At 44.5% G+C, this 11,977-nt stretch overlaps 1 protein-coding gene across 1 annotated transcript; it reads left to right on the top strand.

Moving 5' to 3' along the window:
- On the top strand, window positions 1-2,986 carry LOC117646380. The gene is made up of 2 exons (XM_034387265.1): window positions 1-125; window positions 2,207-2,986. The coding sequence occupies exons 1-2, from the start codon at window positions 94-96 to the stop codon at window positions 2,490-2,492; spliced, it is 318 nt and encodes a 105-aa protein (XP_034243156.1). The 5' UTR covers window positions 1-93; the 3' UTR covers window positions 2,493-2,986.
- Window positions 2,987-11,977: the final 8,991 nt, after the last annotated feature.

Here is an 11,977-nt window from a genome sequence, read left to right as displayed (position 1 = left end):
GCCGCCGTCTCGCCCGCCACCGCCCCGCGCTTGCGGCTGCTCGAGCTGGACGGGCTGGCCCTCTGCCCCGGCGACGCGGGCTGCGACTGGCCGATGTTCCCCGACCCCGAGGACAGCACCGGGCGGTACGTGAAGGGACATGCACACTACTCGGTACAAACGGTACCTGTTTTTCCTAGGAAGCCTATGGTAGAGACGTAGGCGATTTCCAGGGAGTTCCTGGGAAAACCAGGAACCGTTTTTACTGTGTAGTTATTTAACCGGTACGCACGCTTTAAACTTTACGAAGTATATCGAGCATATGTAAGGTATGAACTAGTTTGTCTGTAATACAAAGAAATAGTTTGTAAATTGTTCCAGAAAGCGAGTGAAAGAAGGGAATAACTCCATTTTGCCCATTTCTCAGGAGGAACAAAAGACTGTGAGGTGAGCAGGAGAAACTAAAATTAATCAATTGAATGTTATGAACGATAATAAGTTCAAGAAGCATAAGTTTAAATATTTAGCTAAACATCACAAGATTCAGGTCACTCCTTAGAGGATTTTTGTGACTTATCGCTTTCCGTTGAAATGGAAAATGGAGTCATCTAAAACTTTAGTTCCTAGACCAAGTGGAATTTGGAGACCACACTGGGAAAAAAAGGGCTCTAAATAAACAACACTTATGCTGTTAAGTTTGATAGCAACACGGCTTGTTTTATTACAAGCATGTTGTAGCCCTCGGTGCTGTTTTCTTACAGTTTGATTGTTATAAAACAATACTTCTTTGGAGTCTTCGATGATGTCTTCGCAACATTTGTGTTGATCTCATCGTGCTGTTATTAAACAAGACCCTTGTAACCTGACAACAATATATGTTCTAAGATTGCACTAAGTCTGTTTCAAAACATGAAACCTGTTCAACGACAACACAACTGTTTTGAATCACGAACACATTTTTGTTACTTGACAAGGAACTTGTTATGAAATAAAAGTGTTGTTTCCGGATGGGTTTCCCGTTCAGACACAAAACAATACTGTTGTAATTTAACAGCATTACTGTATGTGACTGTGTTGTAATATTATAGCGGATTTTTAATAGTGCAGTGAAGAGGAACTATAGGCAAACATAAAGTGTTTGTTATTTCGAAGTATTCGTTGAACTTAGCCCTTTTTTCTAGTTAGGTTTTTAAAATGAAGGGGGTTAAGTTGACTTGAGTCTTTTTACACTGGATCCCTGAAAACACAATTTGAGTTTTCTCATATCGACAATATTTTCAAGGGGGTCTTGTTGACTTTGGCTGAGTTGTTTCCATTTCCTGATAAAATGAGATCGTAAAAGGGGCCAAGGTTGAGTTGTATTCTTTTACCATCTGGATTTTCTCCTTCTCTGCTCGAAATTCAGTCAAATAATTTAGTGCAATGATGCGAATCATTTTAAGCCACAATAATAGATTTAAAAATTTCAAATTGGAGATAAGTCATGTTATTTCCTTCTTCAACTATCCTGGATCAATTGCGAACTATTTCCTTTGCAAGTGTACACATGCTCAAATTAATTTGTTGAATGAAGCTACTTTACTTCTTAAGTTTTAAATACACTGCAAACTAAAGTGTGTACATAGTACACTCTTATTAGAGTATACTTCCAAGCACACTCTTATTTACAGCATGCTTGCTAGGCACACATCAAACTAGAGTGTGCCTGGCATGTACACGCTAAATAAGAGTGTGCCTGGCAAGTTGCCCATGCTTTTAGGTAGGACTAATCTAGCGTATTTTAGCGTGTTCTTGCCAGGTACACTCTTATTTAGCGTGTACATGCTAGGTACACTCTACTTTAGCGTGTGCCTAGCAAGTATGCTGTAAGAGTGTGCTTGGAAGCATGCTTTGATAAGATTGTACTATGTACGCACTTCAGTTTGCAGAGTAGCTTGAAAGGTTTTCAGAGTGTGAAAACGTACGCTGATTTTTTTTGTTGTAATTTTACAACAGTACAATTTGTATCCGCCGGTATCCGCTGTGTCAAAAAGCTACAGAAAATCCTGTTAATTTTATTGCCAATGTTCTCCGTAGCTCTTTTGTTAATATTCTCCGTAGACCTCACTTGTCAATATTCTCTAGCACGGGAGTTCCGTACCCTTTTCTGTACCAAATTACGGATTTTTATTTTCAGGGTACTGGGTTTAAATTTTAGTCTGAATCGCCGGTAATTTTCTGTCCTCAGGTACGTGGCGGACCTCCGCGCTGTGCTGCGCTCCAACCCCAAGCTGCACGTGGCCGGGCCGAGGGTCTGCGACGAGTGCCGCCAGAACGGCTGCTTTCGCAAGCTGCAGTGCGCCTCGTGCTGGGTCGACGGCCGCCAGGTCCCGGTGCGCAGGCGGGACTACCCAGGCAGCAGTGTCGGCCTCTTCGGGCTCTACAGCCACGACAGCGACGAGCCGTGTGACTTGCACACCGGACGCAGAGTGTGGGCCAAGCTGGAAGAGCCACACGAAGATGGACAACTTTAGATAGACTTGTCCCCTTTTGCTAAGTAACCACATCCGTTAGATGACCTCTTCACTTATGTGGACACCTTAAATACAAGGACACATGATTGTTTTCCAAGAAATTCACTTATTTTTAATGTTTTTCTTCTTTTTATTTGAACGACAAAATCTGCCTGAGACAATAATTTCTTTTGCGACGTGTCATGGCTGATGCAGAAAGCTAACCTTTTTTTTTGATGTCGTACTTGCAGATTGCTTTGTACCCAGTCTTTTACCAGCTGGTAAATTGTAATGCTTTGACTGATTTACTTGTAAGTCTGTAACCATCATTTTTGACTAGCTGTGCATATGTGACTAATGTAGGCCAGAGCCGTACATTGGGCCGTACAATGTACAGCTCTGATGTTGGCCAGTGGGATGTGCAGGGCTTCGTGTTAATTGTTCGAGTTGGAATCAATTATGTTGACACATTTTTCGTAAAATAAAGCAGAAATTGCTTTTTTCTGAATTTGTAAGCGAGCCTCACTTTAATTTAAACCTTAGCATGCTTCTAGATCACAGTAACAGACTGGAAATAATGACGGTTTCCCTCAACATTTTTACCGAAACCTGCATTATGTTATGTTCAAGATGAAAATATGAAAATAAATTTTAGACGAAGTTGAACCATGAAATGCGGAATGTTTTAACTAAAACTTCGTACAGGGACTCCAGCATTTGGTCTCCTCTGGACCCTTTACGTGATTTGCAGGGACAATACAAGCTGAATAATTACTTTGCCAAAAACACACTTTTGTGTAATTTTTCTGTTATACAACAAGATTTAATGTTTGCCTAGTGCTCAGCTGTGAAAGTGTACATACCTACTGGAGCGTGCTTGGACAACCTCACATCTTTAGGATAAAAGGGGGCGATGAAGGGTAGCAAAAGATACTACAGAAAAAGTAAGTAAATTTTGTTTGCTGCGATTCTCTGTATCCTTAGTCTTAAAAGCTTGCAAAGAAAAGTACTTCGCCTGGCTTTGCATTATGAACTCCTCTGCGAACTTTTTTCTCCGCTTTCCAAAGAAATAGTTTGGAACGTTGCGAAGCATTTTATTTTCAAGTTGCAAAGTAATACTTAACAATGCAATCAAATTAGTTTTTAAAGGGTGACCCTGGTGAAACTTTCAAGTAGGTTTTAAAATAATCCCAGAAAGTTGAAACTTTGCTGAAATACTAGGTCTTTATGGTGGGTTCCCGAAACAAAATTCAAACGAACTGTTAAATGGTCTCTGAGAAAAGTGTGACTTCAGTGTTTTTTAAGGGAGTTATAGGGAACATTTTTTGGGGTTAACCTATAGATGTATAGAAGAGATTTTCGTGACGGAAATTTCAAATTCAACTCTGTTCTTGGATACAAATTTTCACATTTTAACATGTCTAAATAGTGAGTTTTTTACTTATTTTTCAAACTTTTTTTTGTTTTTTAAATGTGTCAAGATTACGTCACTAAAATTTGTTGTAAAGTCATCAAAGAATTGAGTCCATGCAAGACAACTCGTATGTGTCAACCAGGAATGCCGGAAGTTTTTCTACGACAAAAATTTTTGTTGACTGAGTAAAGCTGTGAAGGTTGAGCGTATTAGCCAACAACAACTGGTCTTAATGTTATTTCTTTCCAAATGATAAAGAAGCTACCCACCTGGCTTAAAGGTGCTTAATCTATTGAATCTGAAACCTTCTATGCACATTTTGTCAATGATCTTTAAAAATGTTTTTGGCAATTTTGGAACATGTAATTTTACATCAGTACAATTTGTATCCGCTGTGTCAAAAAGCTACAGAAAATCCTGTTAATTTTATTGCCAATGTTCTCTGTAGCTCTTTTGTTAATATTCTCCGCAGGCGCAGGAATGTAGGGTCCTAGGTACGGACAGGGGGTGGCAACGGCGTAGGGAGAGCGTGAAGCGATGCTCGCGCCGTCAGAGCAGAGGTTGCGCACTTCTTCGAGATCATGAAAACTACACTGGCGGAAAAAATTAAGGGGACACTTTTTCAAAGTGACCTCAAATCTCGAGTTTCAGAGCTAGAGGGCTGCAACTTTGACACAAGTTGCCTTCAAGTGTCCTAAAAAGGCGTGCAAAGTTGCACTGACGAGGTTGGACCGGGAGGGGGTGATTCACCCCCAGCAAATTTGAAGTGCAAAAAAACGCAACTTTAGAAGCGACCAGCCTGGCTCTCGGGGGTCAAAAGAATCGGAAAACGGTACAGAGCGATTGCCCTTGACGTCCTCTACAAAATGCGACCCCCGGGAGACCTCTACGACAAACCCACCCCCTACAACCCCCACCCCCCTTCAAAATCCACATTTCTTGAGGTACAGCCCTGAGATCGGGCTGGCGTCATCCTCTTGGTCACCCTGATCAAGAGGATACCGCGTCTGAGCCTGTGCACCCCGTTGTCACCCTCGGAGAGGCCGAAGCACTTCACCCCCCTTTCAACCCCCTGTGATTTGAGGAATTTCTGCTTTTCGGATGGGGGTGAAACTCACCAGGGTTTTGGTAGACGTGACCCTGAACAGCGTCGAAAAGGTCCCATGTCGATAGCTGCCCTTGGAACCACGCAAAGACACCCCCAAGTTAGGGGTGCACAACCCCCAAGCGGAGGGGTTGAAAACAGCCGCGCCGCTGGGTGGGCCTTCCAGACAGCCAAAGCCATCGGGTACATGCTGTTTAGCCCTTGAATTAAGGTCTCTTCACAATTTTTAGCCTAAAAGCTGTGTTTCGACGAAAAAACAACCCCTGTGTTTGCGCCCTTGTAGGGGCTGAATCAGCAGGGCTACGGCCATGCCGACCGCGGCATTGGATGCGCCAAGGCCTCCTTGTCAGACACCTAAAAATTCAGAATTTTCCAATCACGCGTTTCCAGACAGTTAGCGCAAGTTTCGAACTCCTGCTCACCGCCCTGCCGGGAAACGCTCTCAAAAGGTAGGCAACCCATCGGGCTTCGATTTCAGTTTTTCCGCTTTTTTCATGATTTAGCTGGTCAGATTGGTTCAGCTTGTGTTTGTGATCAATCTCTAACCCAGCAAATCGAATCCGACCCGCTGAATCATGAAAAAAGCGGAAAAACTGAAATCGAAGCCCGATGGGTTGCCTACCTTTTGAGAGCGTTTCCCGGCAGGGCGGTGAGCTGGAGTTCGAAACTTGCGCTAACTGTCTGGAAACGCGTGATTGGAAAATTCTGAATTTTTAGGTGTCTGACTAGGAGGCCTTGGCGCATCCAATGCCGCGGTCGGCATGGCCGTAGCCCTGCTGATTCAGCCCCTACAAGGGCGCAAACACAGGGGTTGTTTTTTCGTCGAAACACAGCTTTTAGGCTAAAAATTGTGAAGAGACCTTAATTCAAGGGCTAAACAGCATGTACCCGATGGCTTTGGCTGTCTGGAAGGCCCACCCAGCGGCGCGGCTGTTTTCAACCCCTCCGCTTGGGGGTTGTGCACCCCTAACTTGGGGGTGTCTTTGCGTGGTTCCAAGGGCAGCTATCGACATGGGACCTTTTCGACGCTGTTCAGGGTCACGTCTACCAAAACCCTGGTGAGTTTCACCCCCATCCGAAAAGCAGAAATTCCTCAAATCACAGGGGGTTGAAAGGGGGTGAAGTGTTTCGGCCTCTCCGAGGGTGACAACGGGGTGCACAGGCTCAGACGCGGTATCCTCTTGATCAGGGTGACCAAGAGGATGACGCCAGCCCGATCTCAGGGCTGTACCTCAAGAAATGTGGATTTTGAAGGGGGGTGGGGGTTGTAGGGGGTGGGTTTGTCGTAGAGGTCTCCCGGGGGTCGCATTTTGTAGAGGACGTCAAGGGCAATCGCTCTGTACCGTTTCCGATTCTTTTGACCCCCGAGAGCCAGGCTGGTCGCTTCTAAAGTTGCGTTTTTTTGCACTTCAAATTTGCTGGGGGTGAATCACCCCCTCCCGGTCCAACCTCGTCAGTGCAACGTTGCACGCGTTTTCAGGACACTTGAAGGCAACTTGTGTCAAAGTTGCAGCCTTCTAGCTCTGAAACTCGAGATTTGAGGTCACTTTGAAAAAGTGTCCCCTTAATTTTTTCCGCCAGTGTAGACAGTGTTTTTCAAAACGCTTTGCACCAATGGAAAGGGCTTGAAATTTAGGGTGCATTAGGCTTATTGCTCTTCTCGAAACTCCCCCTGACTTTATGTTAAGGTGCAGTGAAAACACCGAAAAACACGAAAAATCATAAAATTCAGGAAAAACTCGAATGCGCCATGTTAATGTAAATGATTCCGCCCTTGTGTTCGGTTGAATTGGAAGTTTCGGGCAGTCTACTAGGCCTAATGCACCTTAAATTTTGTACTCTTTTGATCTGCACAAAGCGTTTTGCAATCAACGGGCTACATCTTCCAATCGAAGCAAAATAAGTAACCCCTGCACCTCCCTCGCGCATGGCTTCACGCGCTTCCTAGGCCGTTGCCGCCCCCTGGTACGGAGACCTAGCAAAAGTTGTACATGAATTTCTCCTATATCAACTATATATATATATATATATATATATATATATATATATATATATATATATATATATATATATATAATATATGATTGTCTATGATTTCTCCGTGCACTGTGGCAATAATTTACGGTAATTATTGCACTTATAATGCAATAACTTTTTCATGGCGCTACTAATGCAATAAAGATGTTATTGCTTTTAAAATTGGAATGCATGATATACTTTTCAGTTCGTTTTATTTGTTTATTATTTTTAACTTGGATTGAGTCTCAGTGGCCGTGCGGTCTGATGACGTCGGCGACGTGCTCGCGCGCGTTGTTGACTCCGTCAACCACCTTGTCGGCAGCGTTCTTCACCCCTCCGGTAACCTTGCCGACTGTGCTCGTCACCCCGCCGACGACCGTATGTTTGGCCTTGCTCAGACCGTGCCTGATGGCCGCCGCGTCGTGCCTGAAGAAGCCCTCAGCCAAGGCGCACATCTGCAACAGCAACAATCGCGGCCTTAGGCATCCATCTTTAGAGTGAGAGTAGGGTCCAGTTGAAAAAAGTATGCGCAGCATCGCACTCTGAAAACTCTACGAACTATTTCAGACAGAAAAGTAGCTTGGTATAACAAATTAGTTTGTGCCTACATGGGCTGAAAAAGCAAATACTTAGTGATTTGCGAACTGTTGTTCTCTGGAAAAGTTGTTTTGACATGCTAACAGCAAATTTTCGGTTTTAATTGGGCAATTGAACTAAATATTAACAAAATATGATCCGTAACCAAACAATCTTCTTCTTTCGTTGAAAGGGAACCAAGCATTGTCGAAAGTGATGAAAATCTCGACCTCACATTTTCTAACTCGTAGAATCCTTAAGGGCATTAAGGACTCTACTAACTCGATGGCCGAAAATGACCTCTACACAGAAAATATGTGTATTTTACCCCGTTTGTAGGTTTATAAAGATTCGGGGAAGGTGCGGGTATGTATCTTGGCACCAACTTTGGGTTGCATTCTTAATCTAATACGTTATTCTAGCGAAAAAAAATTAGGCCGAAATCTGAGTGTACCACCTGAATACCACCTTGTTAGGGCCCAATTACTTTCATGGCACTCAAAATGACCAAATATGGATTTACGCTTAACATGAATCCATTATTTTGTAATGTCAGACGCACAACCTGGTTGCTTGGTACATAATGATTCCTGGGGATGAAATACTCACGGCTACCACAGCGACCAGAAGGAGCACAGCACGAGACATGGTAGCGAATTGCATGCCGGCCCAAGGAGACGAAGGTCTTTTAAAGGTGCCACCTGTGGGTGCCACCTGACGCTTGCAGCCTTCGTGGAAAAAACACGACGTGACAACGTAGTCCGCACGTTTCGTGGATGAAAACTTAATTAAGAGTCGCGAATCGTGTTAGGTAGCCGCACGACTTCGGTTGTCGCCAGAAGGTGGCTAGGTTGTTTTTAATTAACTTCACGGGATCCGGACAATTCGTTCCCGAAAATTCGTCCCAGGGACTTTCGGGTCCGCAAACGATTCGCCCCCGGCAAAATTGGTCCCCCTTTCAAATTTGTCCCCAAAAGTGGTCCCAGCCGGGACGGTCCCCATGCCGGACCAAGACATTAAAACGAATGTGACACATGGTACCTCCTGATGTCGTGTCACATCCAAACGAATGTGACACACGTGAACTGTTACATTCGTTTCAATGTGACATGCCCCAATTTTAAAAGCAATAACATCTTTATTGCATTAGTAGCGCCATGAAAAAGTTATTGCATTATAAGTGCAATAATTACTGTATGGTATTAGCGCATTTATCGCATTGTTAGCGTAGTTATCGTTTTATCACATAAAAACTGTGATAATCTGGACCGAGACCGGCCTAAACCTAGAGGACTTATTGCATTTTTAATGCGATAATTTTTTCATTACGGCCACAGATGCGATAATTTGAAGTAATCACACTTGCCTTTTTATCGCAGCAAATTTTATGAAACTTATCACATAATAAGAAATACCAGTGACAAAGCGGTGCCGCGTGTCACATTCGTTATTGTCTGTAAATTTTCGCCGTTTGTCACGCTTAAACTAACATCGCCGTTTTCACGTGAAAACGAAAGTGACGTCCCTCGTTGGCTACCAGTGTAGGAGGGTTGTAGATCGCTACGACAGTTACCAGGAGGAAGGCGACATCCTGTCCTCCCTTCGCGCCATCGGCCTCAACGTGACGGGAAATATTTAAAAATCTTTGACTGCACCTGTTCTTTCTTTCAGTTTTGAAATAAACGAATTAAAATTCTGAAAAACATTATTTAGGGGCAAATTCTTTAGGGACCAGCTATACACTGGTATTTCTAATGTGATAAGTTTCATACAATTTGCTGCAATAAAAACGCTAGTGTGATTCCCTCAAATTATCGCATCTGTGGCAGCCATAAAAAATTTTCGCACTAAAATTGCAATAAGTCCCTTAGGTTTTGGCCGGTCTAGGCCCAGATTATCACAGTTTCGGCGTGATAAAATGATAACTACACAAATAATGCGATAAATGCGCTAATGCAATACAATAATTATTGCACTTTTAATGCAATAACTTTTTCATGGCGCTACTAATGCAATAAAAATGTTATTGCTTTTTAAATAAGTTCACTCGCGCTGCTCGCTGGGGGCTCCGCCCCCAGACCCCCGCATGTGTGGGGCGCGTGCCTAAGTATTTTCAGCAAGTCCGTGGTGACCAAAGGCAAATTTTCTAAGGAAGTAAATGTACTGCTTCTTTGAAAGGTCTATTTAACAGCTTTGGACCATATAATTAAGCTATACTTTTACTGTTGTGAATACTGTAATCCTCACACTTATTACCTATCTTATACCTATACTGTACTTTTAAAGTTCCCGCTGAATATATCCCTCATACTGTGTAATTAGTCTCATTAGCTAATTCTCATAGTGCAAGTGTCATGACTCCAGCTCCAGTAGAAAAAGAATAAACGCTTCACTTCCTGTCCAGACTTCACCGTGTGTGTGTCCTTTCTTTGCTCCTGCCCATCTATCGCCCAACATCGTACAAATACGGATAATTAGAACTCTGTTCAACCTAGACTACAACAGGTTATGGGCCCAGCTCCACGCTGAAAACTGCGCAACGGACTCCGTGCAATATTGTTGCTGATAAGTGATCGAAAAGTGTAGACCCGCGGCATCTCGTGTTGGACGCCATCTTCAAGTGCAGTGCAGTGCAGTGAATATAAGTGCAGTTTATTTTCGTTCCGGTGAAATTTAAGAACCATGCCCGAAACCAGGCGCGGGCAAGGCAGCCAGAGTGCTGAGGGTAGTGAGCCAGTGGTGGTGAGCACCGTTAACACCATGCTGCCACAAATAGAGAAACTTCGAGGAGTGGAGAATTGGGCAGACTGGAAGTATCTCATCGAGCTTTACCTTGGCCTCGAGGAGATTCGAGGCTGTCTGACCGCCGAGCCAGACCCGATGGACCAAGCTGCAGTGAGCCGAGACAACAAGGCGAGGACCAAGCTGGTCCTCAGCATTGAACCGAACCTCCTGAAATATGTCCGGGAGGCGAACACGGCGAAGGGAGTGTGGGATTGCCTTTGCAAGGCGTTCGAAGATACCGGAATCCACCGAAGGCTCTCTCTGCTTGACGAGCTCCTTGGCGCCAAGCAGGGAAACGGTTCCCTCGAGGCCCTAGTCTTCGGGGTCAAGGACGCGCTCTCCAAAATCAATGCGTCCGGATCACCGACCATGGACGAGGTCGCGGCCATGGTCATACTACGCGGGATGAACGCGGAGTACAAGTGGCTAAGAACCCTGGTCGAGAGGACGGCGACCACCACCCAACGCGACGGAACCGTCACCATGAGCCTGGATGTGGTGGTGGAGGAGCTACTCCGGGAGTCCAAGAAGGAAGCCATCGAGGGCAAGTCCGGGACCGCCATGGCCATGAAGTTTCAACCGCGCCCGCCAAAACCGTCGGGGCAACATGGCGGACCTGGCGGGCAGAGATGGCGACCACGCGGCGACGGCGCGTCCACATCCGGCCCCAACTGGAAGGCGGTGCCAAGATGGCAGCACGGCGGTCAACAACAACAACAGCAGCAGCATCATCACAACAAGCAGACGACGTGGCGTGGACCCAAGCAGCCGGCGCGCCTTGGGACTTGTGTCCACTGTAAAAAGGTGGATCACCACAAGTCTGAAGACTGTGCCTTCAAAGATGTATCCTTTGACACCTTAAAAAGGCGTTACGTGCCGGATGAAAATAATTCCGAAAAACCGAGACCAAAAGACAGCAGACGGAATGATGGGAGACGGAATGACAGCAGACGGGGAGACGGTGACAAGCCTGATGGTCAGGCGCCTGGGAACTGGGTGTTGAAGATGGCGAGAGACGGTGGTGAGATGGCTGTAACTAACAATAATAAAAACTCTACTGAAATTTATATTGATAGTGGTGCTTTTAAGACAATTATAAATGACCCAAAGTATCTCCACAACTACAAATTGACAACGAAGACGGCAGTTGAGTGTGCAGGGGATCAAACACTGTATACTGAAGGAGTAGGAGATTTAAAAATTGAAAATAATGACTCAGGACTGTCCGAGATACAGAATGTCACTTATGTGCCAGGGTTGTCCTCCAATCTCTTATCTGTCAGTAGTGTGTCCAAAAATGGTCTAGTCTCAGTCTTCAAAGATGACTACTGTGGTATATATACAAAAGACCAAGTAACTATTAGTGGCGAGCCTCTTATCAAGGCTTTGGAAAGTTATGGGACATACAAATTAAATTTAAAGTTGAGAGAAAATAATGTGGCTCTAAAAACAAGTGTTAATCCAAATTGCATTGATACCTGGCACAAGAGGTTGGGCCATCTGAGTTTTGAAGCCTTAAAATGTCTCAAAAATGGATTGGCTGATGGCATGGGTGACAGTTCTGAATCCTCGCTCAGATCCTGCGAATCATGTCTAAAATCTAAACAG

The sequence above is a fragment of the Thrips palmi genome, unplaced genomic scaffold (genome assembly GCF_012932325.1).
Source record: "Thrips palmi isolate BJ-2018 unplaced genomic scaffold, TpBJ-2018v1 HiC_scaffold_19, whole genome shotgun sequence".
NCBI classification, from domain to species: domain Eukaryota; kingdom Metazoa; phylum Arthropoda; class Insecta; order Thysanoptera; family Thripidae; genus Thrips; species Thrips palmi.
Note: the sequence above shows the minus strand (reverse complement) of the source record. Positions and strands in the feature narration are given on the sequence as shown.